The sequence below is a fragment of the Cryptomeria japonica genome, chromosome 1, assembly GCF_030272615.1.
Source record: "Cryptomeria japonica chromosome 1, Sugi_1.0, whole genome shotgun sequence".
Taxonomy (NCBI): Eukaryota; Viridiplantae; Streptophyta; class Pinopsida; order Cupressales; family Cupressaceae; genus Cryptomeria; species Cryptomeria japonica.
The window spans coordinates 612,362,993-612,376,524 of NC_081405.1; the positions used below are offsets into that span (position 1 = coordinate 612,362,993).

General features: G+C 38.7%; 1 protein-coding gene across 4 annotated transcripts in view; it reads left to right on the forward strand.

Moving 5' to 3' along the window:
- The first annotated feature begins 2,118 nt into the window (after positions 1-2,118).
- Positions 2,119-13,532, forward strand: part of LOC131049403 (flowering time control protein FCA) — a 40,668-nt gene continuing 29,254 nt past the window's right edge. For all 4 annotated transcript variants that reach the window (XM_057983444.2, XM_057983445.2, XM_057983446.2 and 1 more), the window contains exon 1: positions 2,119-2,667. In XM_057983444.2, the coding sequence (XP_057839427.2) occupies positions 2,424-2,667 (244 nt within the window). In that variant the 5' untranslated portion in view covers positions 2,119-2,423. The remainder of the gene's footprint in view (positions 2,668-13,532) is intronic.

The following is a 13,532-nucleotide window of genomic DNA, read 5'->3' on the forward strand; positions in this document are numbered from 1 at the left end:
ACTATAACACCAAGAGAGTGTACTCAGCCAGTGGGATTCTTATGCCGTGACTCATTTTTCAGAGACTGCTGAGTTCACTGCCGATATAATGAATAGGTACATGTATGTAATATTCCAGTGCCAGGAAGCTGAGACACAGAGATATGAGATGGTTAGCAAGGTGGAAAGTATAAAAGAGATACTCAGAGAATCTAAGTTTCAGATAGGTTATATTGCTGATCCACCTGCTGCTTCTTTGGAATGCTTCATTAACAACTACCAGAACTACAAGAAGTGAGTGATGAACAGGTAGTTTTAAAGGGCGAATGCATGCTGGAGCACCGTCATCGTCACCCCAACTGAGCTATCAACTGGAGTTACCTCTCATACTTGCTTTTTAGGCATTATCTTTGTATGGTTCAAAATAATTGTTGCTGGAGCACCATTTTGGAAGTGAGCAGGTAGTTTTAAAGGGCGAATGCATGCTGGAGCACTGTCACCATCACACCAACTAAGCTATCAACTGGAGTTACCTCTCATACTTGCTTTTTGGGCATTATCTTTGTATGGTTCAAAATACTTGCTGTTGGAGCACCGTTTTGAAAGTGGACATGGAGTGTCAGTTTAGTAACACTTAACTGGAGTTCACAAGCAACGACTTGCATGTCGACTGCGACTCCTTCCTTTTTGTAATCCTAGTCTATAGGCATGATTCTTTCCTAGGATGTAGGGCAAAACTCTATAAATTATAAAATTTGTGCCATTGTAAGGGTCCGCAAATTGATGATTTGAGGTCCATTTTAGAGATTCCATTAAAGATTTTATGCATATTTTTATAAGTTTAGAAGATTTTGTGATACTCTTTAAATTTTAATCCAAAAAGCAGCTCGTGGATTTCTTGATCTACTTGTGTGTTCTATATGGTTGTGTTCCTTGTGATCTGGTAACTTCTATTGTCTGAATCAACAACTAGTTCTTTTGGATGCTTTATTATTCTATGAATCATATTGCGCATGTAAATGGCATACGAGGATTAAATTGATAGGGCAATTATTGGTTGGGTGATATTCATTTCCATTGGTGTGTAAAGTTGTCTGACTTTATATATTTTTCGGAGTTCGTCATTTGAATGCTGATTTAATGGTATTGATAATATTTGAATTAGATCATTCAGTTGTTATTGTATCAATTTATTTGTTATTTCCTTGTTCCCCTGATCTATCTTTTGCTGTTTATTTTTGAGAAGGTGAAAATCAGAAAATACAAAAAAAGGATTTTGTTTGTTTTGTTTCGACTAGCAGGCCCCTTAACAGGTACAATCGCATCAGCCACTAAGCTGCCCATCACCATCGAGACCCGACTATAGAGACCTTGGAGTGGTTAGTTTCCCAAAACTTTCTGCTTTTCAGGAGAGGTGGTGAGTGTTCACATAAACTACCCGATTGCTGGTGAGTGTGTCAAAACACTCGTCAACAATTACATCATAAGCAAATTTAAATAATTACAATAATTTCCATGACTTTGTAAGGTGCTGTGATACCTAATCCTAACATTATCATTCTAGAAATTTTTTGTTATGGGACACTAAAAGGAACACATATTTGTATTAAGCCATGTATGACACTTGCATGCTTAAGATTGTGATCTTTGACATTCTTTCATGTCTATGAAGCTAGTTTAATCAAGAGAGTAATCTAAGAGAACATGACTCTTATGATCTGACAATTTCCTCAAGGTAATTCTTAATACCACTAGTCCATACACATTAATCAATATAAAAGACAGATGTAGAATGAGTAGTGCAAGGAAATTAAATCAATCCTGAATTAAGAATAGATAAATACATCAACACAATTTCATGATAGATATATCAATATCATAAAATGTAGATTTAATAACATAACCTTTTGCCACTATTACAATTCTCAAACAATAATAAACATTGATGAAAATAAAATATTTTCCTTCAATTTTATTAAAATAGTAGAGACAAAATACATTATCAAAACATCTATATATACATATGCACAACCATTTGTCCCTAATAGAATGGGGACCATCATTAAAAGCAAAGCATTTTGAAGCGAATTATTGCACAAAACACTTTTCCCAATAACCATTCGCCGACGAGCTTAAAAACTATATAAACAACCTCGCATTCTCATCACGTATAATTAACTTTTTTTAATTTTCTTTCCAATTTTTACCATTGTAATGAAGCCATGGAATACCTTGGTATACAAGGATAAGAAGCAGTGCTGGGCCTTGAAAGCCACCACATACCAACTCTTCAGCACACTTCACTGTTTCAACCCATCTTTGAATCATAAAATTTGGCGGCCATTTGCAGCAGATTTTTGATTCTAGGGTTTTTAAGGGTTTGAAATTTTTTTAATCTCGGGGACTTCAAGAAAAACCGTAGCTAAAATTGGGGTGTCAGGTTTATGGAGGCTTCTGCCCACATGATTAGCAATAATGGTAGGTTTCCCGTCAGCCAGAGCCCTATGAGGCAGCAGCAATCGGGTCCTCCTGCAATGCAGAACAACAGTAATAACTTTATCAATTCTAAGCACTTTGGAGGTGGAGGCCGTGGTGGCGCAATGGTGCCGAGGCCTGGTTATGGCGCCCATGGTATAGGGCACAAAAGGGATAGTAGCGGCTTCGATGTTGGACAGCGAGGTTCTCAAGGTATGTTGATTAGGGTTGGATTTCATTAGTTTTTTGGTTGGGTTTTATTTAGTCATTCGCAATTCTGAATTCCTTTGCTGTTTGGTAGAACAAAGTAACACGTTGATTTCCTCAGCTGGGTTCGATTCCCTTTGGGACAATAATCCTTTTACCTTGACACCGTCTTTATTTTTTTGGGTAAATTTTTACTTCTATCCGAAGTGCAGCCGAGTTCGTCCATTGCGGCATCCTGCAACCCGCGAGTTTGATTTTAAGAATTTATAATGTTATGCTTTTTTGTTGTTCTCTAAACTTTAGGTTGTCTTGTTGGGGTTTTATTAGTTATTAGAAAATTTGCATTCCAGAATGTTTTGTAAGATAAGTTTTTGATCTGTTCAGCCTGTTTCCACATTCCGTATCGACTAATGACGCTTCAACCTTGCATTCTTTTCATTTTAATTTGGTAATTTCTTTTCCCTCGTACTAGATTCCACAACCTAGGGTTATTGGTGTAGCTCTTGCATCAAATTAACACGAGAGTTGTCCACGGGGTTAATCCGTTGGCTTATTTTACTCCATTCAGTCGGATCTGGAAGATTATTCAATTTGGATTCTACTATATCGATTCCTACGGGACTTGGAATGCTGTATCCAGTGAGCTGGACGTATGACTCATTTTCAACCCTTTATCATATTATTTTCTCTCAGGGACTTGAATTTGGTGCTATGAAAGCCCGATGTTTCCTTCCGTAGCATTTTTCATAATGATTTTTGGAAAACCTGCTGCTTCGATGCAATGACTGATGGGTATTTCTCTTGTCAAGTTGCCCGGTTAGCGGTGAAGGTCACACCCAGATATGGTACTTTACTCGATTTCAATACTTTGTCAGTTGAGATTTTTAACCTGGAGTTCTTATTTGAAATTTAATTATTTTTTATATTTTTAATTATATGGAAATAAAAATATATATTATTATTTATGTATAAAAGGTTAAAGCTACAAAAGCCCTTGGTCAAGTTACGATGTCCAGCCATTTCTGCAAGGATCCTGCTGAAACATAACGTGGAAATCTTCTTCCATAAAATACGTTTACCATTCTTAGATGATGCCTGACATGCCAGATCCATGATAAGGCGACATACGATATTGAAAGAATTGAATTTGCAAACGCTCAAGATCAAGGTTTATAATTCTTTCTCTAAGATATCTTACAAAGCATCCTTAGTACTTACAAGTATCCTGCTGAAGTGTATGAGCAACATAGATTGTCTCCTCCTAAATTCAGACTTATTACAAGTACTTTTAGGGTTATCATGACTGAGCCACAGTAGACTGCCTGATAAAGCTCACTTGAAGATGCACCTTATATCTCCCACATCATGGCCATAGTCTGTTTTTGGTACCATGTGGCATTATAACTACTATAGTTTGTTAAACTAAAAGCTAAGAGTATTCATTTATTATTATGCTTTTCTTGTTGTTTGGGTCAGGTATGTGGAAATCGTAGAAGTATATTTCATTATGAATCTCTTTAAATAGGCTAGAATAAACGTAGGGCAATTTATAAAAATCAACATTAAGTCAAGTCATATCAGAAGGAAGTAGTAATGTTTAAACCTCAGTCCATTTGGTGGCTGAGACAGATGTAACATTTGTGGTCCTGGAGATGTTAGGCATGGATTCCATTATGATTCTCTTTAAAGATGTGAGAATAAGCAGATGGGAATTTTTAAAAATCAATTAAGACAAATTATATCAGAAGGAAGCAGCAATGTCTAAATGTCAGTCTATTTGGTGACTGGGACAGATGTAATGTTTATGGTCCCAAAGACCCTCGGGGCTCATGGAAGCAATTGAAATATTTCCTTCATGTTTTCTGGTAGATTCAAATTTAAACTTCAGCAATTAAATTCAATTGTTCACCAAACAAGTGGAACCCCCCTCTGCTGCTAGCAACTCTACAACATGTTGAGCTTGGATTTAACTTCAATCTTCAACATTTCTCCTGGTACACATGGTTCCGAAATCTGTCATTATGGTATTGATCAGAGAAGATAAGGAGTGATTCCACCACTAGAGTTAAGATGAAAAATAAGATTACCCACTTGCAGAGTGCAGGTTCTCAAATCTCCTGTTTGAAAGCGCTCAAATTTTCCTTATATATTTTTGATATCCTTTGGATTCTCATGTATTACTTGGTTTGTTGACACAAGGCTTTTCTTTTCCATTGTATCATGGCCATAGCCTAAGTCACAAGGTTCATGTTTGGTGAAAAAAAAATTGGAACAAGACATTTGAACTATTGATTATTATATTGTTTATTTCATGAAATAAACTAGGTTGAACTATTGATTATTATATATTTTAATCATGAAATAAACTAGGTTGCTGGTTCGGGTTCAAAGAACCGGTACGGCAAAATTTTGAAAAGGGGTTTGGGTTCGTTAGTACATGTAAATTATATATATATATTTATGCAGCCTATAAGCATGAATTAAGATTAGCATGTCACATAGCATCATATAAACAACAAAACCAACGTAAAATTGTAACTATAGCATCATGATCATACCATAATAGCATCATATACATCAAGTTTAATATCAAAATGATAAAATATTCAAGTATCATTGTTTCAACTTTCAACAATTTAAAGTTTGATCATCAAATGGATTCTCTAATTCATCATCCTCATTGACATCGACATTAGATGAATCAATGCCAATGCCACTTACACTTGCACTTGCACTTTAAGTTTGCTCGCTATCCGAGTCATCAAATGCAAAAAGCTGAGAAGTGAAAGCATTCATATCCAAAGACCGGGGCAAAAGAATAAGAAATGAAATCCTGTACAAACTAAAATTGGGATTATCGGATCTAAATGTACTTGAAAATATCCGGATAAGCACCCTTCAAAAATGCTAAATAAGTATCCCAGTTGGATTTCAAAGCTCCCAAAATTGATGCAAACCCATTCAAAATGTAACCGTGCAGTTCTTCCTCTGTTAGGGTTGCCGATGTGGGCAAACTCATTTGTTCCATACATTCCCGCTTATGAAGTAACAAAGTATAAAGTAGGGGACTCACAAACCTCTCAACTCTCTGGCCTGGCAGATTAACTTGTCTTTTTCCTTCTCTAGGGCTGAAATTTCAAACTCCAAAAGAAAAATGTGACCATCAATCGTGCTGGTCAATGATTCGGTACCATCAAAACTGACTACAAGTTGTTCCAACTTGTCTTTATCCTCCTTAACTTTATTCTCCAAGTCTACTACTAGTTTTGTTGTGTTAGTGCAAGACCGGTATTTTCGACTGCATTGATGAAGAGCCTCATCAATCCTTGTCATCTCTTCTGTCAGCTTAGCCTTGTTAGATGTGATCATGTTATCACAGGTGACCTTCCTAGCTGCATTATACCTTTCCACCAACTGCCGGTTTGAAACTTGTTGAAGAGTTTTATACTCTTTTGCAATATGCTCAGTCAAACCTTTCAACTTACCAGATGGACTAGCTACCTGATCAATCTTGCATTACGGTGCAAGCTGCTACAAAATTGGAATAGCCTGCTCAATAACTTGCTTATCTTTTGAACCTTCCTTCCTTAATTTTTGAGCTGCAACAAACATCAATTCAAAACTGCTCAGCTGCTCAATGTTCTTGTTCCCAAAACGACCAAAATCTTCTTGACTGGATGAGTCAAGTGCCAACAATGAGCGACCAACAACCGGTGAAGGTGTTGGTACCCTGACCTCAAACTGATCAACCTGACCTTTCTCCTCTGCTTTCTGATCTATTTTATCCTTTATCTCCTCAGCACTGGTGGCTTCGCCACTTGGTGCAGCTATTTCCATTGCCTCAACCTAATGAACTTCAACTGTATCAACATCAATTACCGGAGGATTATCTACCGGTTTATTGATCTCAACATCCTGTACAAGTGTAACTGCCAGAGGAATGTCCTTTATTTTCTGTTCCAAAACCGGTGGATCTCCACCTAGTATACCTTTACCTTTAGCATCAACCGGGATGTCTGGAATGTCAGACTTAGGTGGAATATTCAGTGATGTAAAGAAACCTGGTTTATCCACAAAGAATTTAACCCAAGCCTCATGTGTTTCCTTCGCAATTTCATTTACTCTCCCCACCATAAGACTTACATGTCGGTGTTTACTCTGGAAAATTGTTTTATTTGCAAACTCTAAACACTGCTGCATCTCTTCCTCAGTTATAGCACCACAAACAGTTAGCAATTCCTGAACCTTAATATGCTTATCCTCCTCAATAGCAGATAACCTCCTAGCTTCTAACTTATTATACAAATCTGCCGGTATTTGAGTCTCAATCTCAATTAAAGCTTTCTTATATATATAACAAAACTGATTCCTCAATCTCCTTATCATCCATATCACTATAAAAGTGCTGTATGTTACTCAAAATACCATCCTTTGTGATTTGATCAATCAATTCAGCAACAAAAGGAGGAGCAATAACCTTAACACTTTTACCAGATTCAAGAGCAATATCTAAATCTGATTTCTTCTTCTTACCGGGGGTGGGAGCAGACTCCTTGGCCGGTTTCCTTTTCTCAGTTGGCTTCCTCTCCTTCAAAATTTCCTTTTGTGCTGTCGGAGGAGTGACTGTGGCTTTCTGTAGCTTCCCTTCCTCGGGCTTCTTCCTCTGAATCCTCATATAGATCTTAGGAATCTTCGGGGTTTCTTCCTCAGTCTCAGAACTAGATTCAACAGGAGCAATAAATGTCTTCGGTTTCTTCCTCTTCAACAAACCCTTACCGGTTCCTATCGTCGGAGAAGCTTGAATTGCTGCTGGAGGAGATGTCTCTGCCAAACCAATGATTTGTTTGATTTCAGAGGACATCTTCTGGACAGCCTGTCCAACCTTCTTGATTTGTCCTTCCCTTTTCTTCTTGCTAAAACCAATCTTCACCTTAGATTCCTTTTGCTTTGCTGTTCCAAATGTTTTCTCCTTCTCATCAATCGGGGCATCTATAAGCATCTTGGCATAAAGATCCAAGATCTGTGCATCAACCTCATAGCCCATCTTAGTAACCCAGATTGTTCTAGGTTGCACTGCCTCCATTAAAGTTTCATCCTTTTTCACCATGAAGCATATGTCAGTAGAGTATTTGTCAACAATATGCTTAGGGATCCTTTCTCTCTTCTTCATAGCTTTCTGAAATGCCTTGAAATAACCCCACAAAACGGAGTCTCTGTCCTGTCCCAAATTCCTCAATGCATCCTTAATTTGTTTTTCTATCGGTATATCAAAGGCCCATTGCCTCTTACCGGATCTCGGTAGCTCATTTAAAAAGAAAAGCATCAAACAAACAATGAGATTTCCATACCGGAATGTACCTTTCTTATCACCCTTAATCTTTCCCAAATTTGAAATCAACTCATCGCACATCACATCCACTGACAAAGATCATAATTCTCATTTTCTTTCACCATCTTGTGTGCATAGAAAATACAAGAAGTGGAAATAGAGTTTAATTGGTTTGATTGAGTTACCTTGTATCCAATTACCATGCTTGCAAATTGAACAACTTTATCTTTGATAGTGCTAATCCGCATCGACCGGTTATCAAAGGTGGCACCAATTAGCTTGTTCACCTCATTGTTCAGAATCTTCCTCCTATTTAGTGTCTGTTCGACTTGGGGTAAGCTGGTGATAGTGCAAATCGCTTCATTGGTGATTTTGTAGGGCTGGTCAAGCCACATGAACTCCCCATGGACTCTGCTCAGCACATACCGAATCATCTCATCCTCGAACTCGGGCATCTCCAGAATATCAGTGAAACCCTTATCCTTCAGAATTTGAAATTCTGATTTGATCAATCCATCCTTGTTCAGCAAAGTAGATAGTTACATTGATTTAATCTCTGATGAACCCAGATCCTTTAGAGTACAATGAATATATGCTCTCACATCTTCCACATAAAGAACTTCGTCAGGAACTCTAGAAAATGCGTCAATAGAGTCATTGCCCTTTGCAATTTGAGGGCATTGCTTGAATTCTGGACGTGGATGATCCTTAATATCCACCATAACAGGGTTAGCCACATCTGTCGGAGCGGGAGCAGATCCAGAAGCCATTTCAATCTCAAAAAAATAGCATGAAAACAAAGAAAATACCTCACAACCTAAGCCGTTGAAAACCTTTGATAAATCTGCTTAGAGAATACTAGAAATCGCTGGAAAATGCTCTTAATCGCCTTGATTGCCTTAAACTCGCTCTGCTTCACTCTGAGTGCTGTGTGATCAGAAATGAAGCAACTTATCCCTTTTAATTTGCGAAACCCTAATTTCCCATTGACATTAATGCATGCCAACATATGATACCGGATACAAAATCCATTATCTCAGCGTCGGTGAATCTCCAGACTGTCTTCACCAAGATCTGAAACAAGCTTTCAGACCTCTACCGGGGGCAATGCAGGATCTGTCATTAATTTGCCTCCCCCTAAGGCTAAAGCCTTAGTTACTGGACAAGTTTCCTGCCGGTGCAGGAACATTTTGCTTTGCCGGTTGAGTAACCAGAGAATTTACCTCTGTCGATTGATCTTTAGACTTCCTAATCCACTATTTAGCATGAGCTTGCCGGATCTCATCAACCTTTTGCTTTCCTTTCTCATTGGATGTGTCATTTCCTTCCGGTGTATTCTTGCTTCTGCAATATTTGGCAATGTGTCCTATTTTGTTGCATGCATAGCAAGTAACATTGTTCTTCTGAATTGCCTTGTTGAGTCCTTGACCATTCTTTGACCTACATTGATTAGCCATGTGTCCAAACTTTCCACATGCATGACATCTCACATTCATTCTACAATCTTCTGTCCTATGACCATACTTATTACACTTTGAACACTGATCGGTAACAATATTATTATTTTGATTTGCTCTATTTTTGCATTGACTTGCTCTATGACCAAACTTATTACAAACAAAGCATCTACCATTAAATTTATGTGCATTGGGTTGCCTTACTGGTGATTTCTGATTTCGATTGACCTTTTGACTGGATGTGTCATCCTGATTTGCAGTATCGGAGCTTTCTCCATGTTCAAATCCAAGACCTCTAGTGTCTCCAATGTCTCTTTGATCCTTCAATAACCCATCAAGCTTTGCAGAACTGACCCTGAACTTTTCTTTGTACTCATTTGCAGCGTCCAGATCACTTCTTGGGATTGTCATAATTCTTTCCAACTCTTGCTCACTGTTCTGTGATTGCACCAACTCAATTTTCAACATATCATTCTCATGCGCCAACCTAATGCATTCCTCATATTTGTTTTTCAGAGACATAGCAAGATTTTCCTCATTCTTCTTCCGATTTCTTGGACATCCTCATAGTCATGGCTTGCATTTCATTCTTCATGACACCATTCTCCTGACTCAACTTCTGACATAATTCCTTAAGGGCATTCTTCTCTTCATCATCCAGATTTTGCAAAAGTTCCTTCCTTTTAGCTTGAGCAGATGATAACCTCTCCTGCAGGGTAAGAATGAATTCCTTTGCATAATTTAACTCATCTTGCAGCTTGAAGTTCTTCAACCTTTCAGCATCATAGTCCTCAAGTGCTACTTCAAGTTCCTTCTGTAGACTCATCTCCATGGATTCCGGATTCAGGATCTTCCTCAAGCTGTTAGACTTATTCCGAGGCACAATTCTCTGATACCAATTGTTGGAATCCAAAAACATTGAGAGGGGGGGTGAATCAATGGTCTGCTGGTTTGAATAATTGTAACCTTATTAACAAACCCACGTATTAACCGGTATGCATAAAAGAAAGTAACAAGAAGTAATATCAATGCAACCACATGAATCAACACCATAACATAGATATTTATACGTGGAAAACCTCAAAGAGGAAAAACCACGGTGGGATTGGTGACCCACAATATCTATCCATTGGCCAAATGGATAAATATTACAAGAGGGGCCTGCACATGCAGGAAGGCACATTGCCTAGAGCACACTTCTCATCACAAAAGGAGCCTCACTGACTACAAATCCAAAACACTGGATTACAAACAAAAACTGAACTCAGAATGTGAAAAATAAATTGAATGAATGATTCAATAATCGGATGATTACATTGAACGATATACACACGTATATATAGAGGTTAAAAGACGATGTTCTATAATTAGAACATAACGTTAAAGTAAAAGATTAAAGAGCTAAAAGCTAAATTAAGTTTAAAAGCTAATTAAATAAAAAGAAAAAGCTAAATGCTAAATAAAGCTTAAAAGCTAATTATTTAAAAAGAAAAAGCTAAATGCTAAATAAAGCTTAAAAGCTAATTAACTAAAAAGCTAAATGACCATTAAACAAGGAACTAAATATAGGTGACTAAAATATAATTAAATATTCTAATAACCTCCCTTAATGGTCATGCTATCTATCACACCAAGCTGCCCTCTAAATTTGAGAAACTTTGCCGGGCTCAAGGACTTGGTGAGGATATCTGTAGTCTGATCTTCTGTAGGAATGTACTGCAGTATCACTGATCCATCTTCAACATGCTGGCGGATGAAATGACAATGAAGCTCCACATGCTTTGTCCGCTCATGGAAGACTGAATTTTTGGCTAATTTTAGAACCCCTTGATTATCACAAAACAAGGGAGTAGGTCCTGGTTGAAACATTTGCATGTCTGCAAGCATCCTACGTAGCCAAATTGCCTCACATGTTGCCTTAACAGTTCCCCGATACTTTGCTTCAGTCGAGGAAAGAGCTATTGCTTGTTGCTTCTTGCTGGTCCACGTGACTACACCTGTACCCAAGTTGAAAACATACCCAGAAGTTGACTTTCTGTCATCAACACAACCTGCCCAATCTGAGTCTGTAAAATCAACCAGCCTAGGATCTTTGCTTCTGTTGTACAGAATGCCAAAATCAGGAGTGCCCTTCACATATCGAAGCACACGCTTCGTTGCAACCCAATGTTCAACTTTTGGGGCTGACATGAAGCGAGAAATATAGCTCACAGCATAACTGATGTTAGGTCTAGTGGCGGTGAGATAGATGAGGCTGCCCACTAGTTGCTTGAATGAAGACTCATCCACTACAGGTGAACCTGATTTGGCTGATAGTTTGAGCCCTATCTCCATAGGTGTAGATGCAAGTTTACAATCTTGCATTTGAAACTTATCTAGTAGGCTCTTGGCATACTTTGACTGAGAAATGAATATGTGGCCATCAGTGTGCCAAACCTCTACACCGAGACAATAATGGAGAAGTCCCAAATCTGTCATATCAAAATGCTAACACAAATTCTGTTTGACCTGCATGATCAGATGTGTTGCATTGCCAGTAATGATGAGATCGTCAACATAGACTACTAGAAATAGAATATCATCACTAGTATGTTTGACATACAAATTGGGATCTGAAGGACTCCTCTGAAAGCCTTGATCAATCAAGTACTTATCAATTTTGATGTACCATGCACAAGGAGCTTGTTTGAGGCCATAAAGTGCTTTGACTAGTCTACATACCTGGTGTTCCTTATCGGCAACCTTGAAACCTGGAGGCTGCGTCATGTAGACTTCTTCCTGCAAATCACCATTGAGAAAGGCACTCTTGATGTCCATTTGATGGACTTCCCATCCAAATTGAGCTGAGAGAGCAAGGACAAGCCTAATGGTACTCATCTTGGCTGTGGGAGCAAATGTCTCTTCATAGTCGATGCCCTCCTTCTGTGAAAACCCTTTTGCCACCAACCGAGCCTTGTACTTATCAAGACTCCCATCAACTTTATACTTGACTTTAAACACCCATTTGCAGCCAATGGGCTTCTTTCCTGGAGGAAGATCAGACAATACCCAAGTGTTGTTTTTCAGAAGACTATGTTGCTCCGCTGCCATAGCCTTTTCCCATTCAGGTACACCTTTAGCCTCTGTATATGTTTGAGGCTCATAAATACCGTGAATGTTGGCCACAAGAGAAAAATTAACTGTGTGTTGTTGGCTCTTACCTCTAACGGATCTACCCTCAATGAGCTCATCATCATGAAGATCACCAATGGTCTTGCCCACCACTTAGGCTGGAGAGTAGAAGTACCAACATCTGCTGCAGGATGAAGATCGCCTAGAATATCTGGAGCAAGCTCCTCTGGATGTGGATCGAGAAGATCTTGAGGAAAGTTAGAGGGTGCAATGTCATGCCTGGGAGACCCCACAACTTCAGAGTCAACTAAATCCCTCTCATCCAGTGGAGCTAAGGGAAGACGAACACCCATACTTACAGCCTTTGGAGGGTGATCCTCAGTGCTCAAATCAGGAGAGGAAGGCTGAAAAGGCCCTCTTTCTTCATCAAATACAACATCTCAATTGAATATGAGGTGATTAGTGTCTATATCAACCAGCCGATATGCCTTGTGGTTGTCACTGTAGCCGATGAACATCAATTTCTGACTCTTTGAATCTAGTTTGGTGCGCGTGGCATTTGGAATCCAAACATAATTTGTAGAGCCAAAAACTTTCAAATGATTGATTTTGGGCTTCCTGCTAGACCAAGCTTCCTCTGGAGTCATCTTCTTAACGACCTTTGTGGGAGACCGGTTCAAAAGGTAGACTGCAGTGAAGATCGCTTCTGCCCAAAAGTGTTTTGGAACATTTCTATGCTCCGACATAGACCGAGCCATCTCAGTGACTGTACGGTTCTTGTGCTCAACAACACCGTTCTGCTGTGGGGTGTAAGGTGTGGTAAGTTGATGCTTAATGCCATGTGATGCACAAAAGTTGGTGAACTCTGTAGAACAAAATTCCCCTCCATTGTTGGACCGAAGAGTGACTATCTGACAGCTAGACTCTTTTTCCACTAAGGCCTTAAACGTTTGAAACATGGTGAACACCTCTGA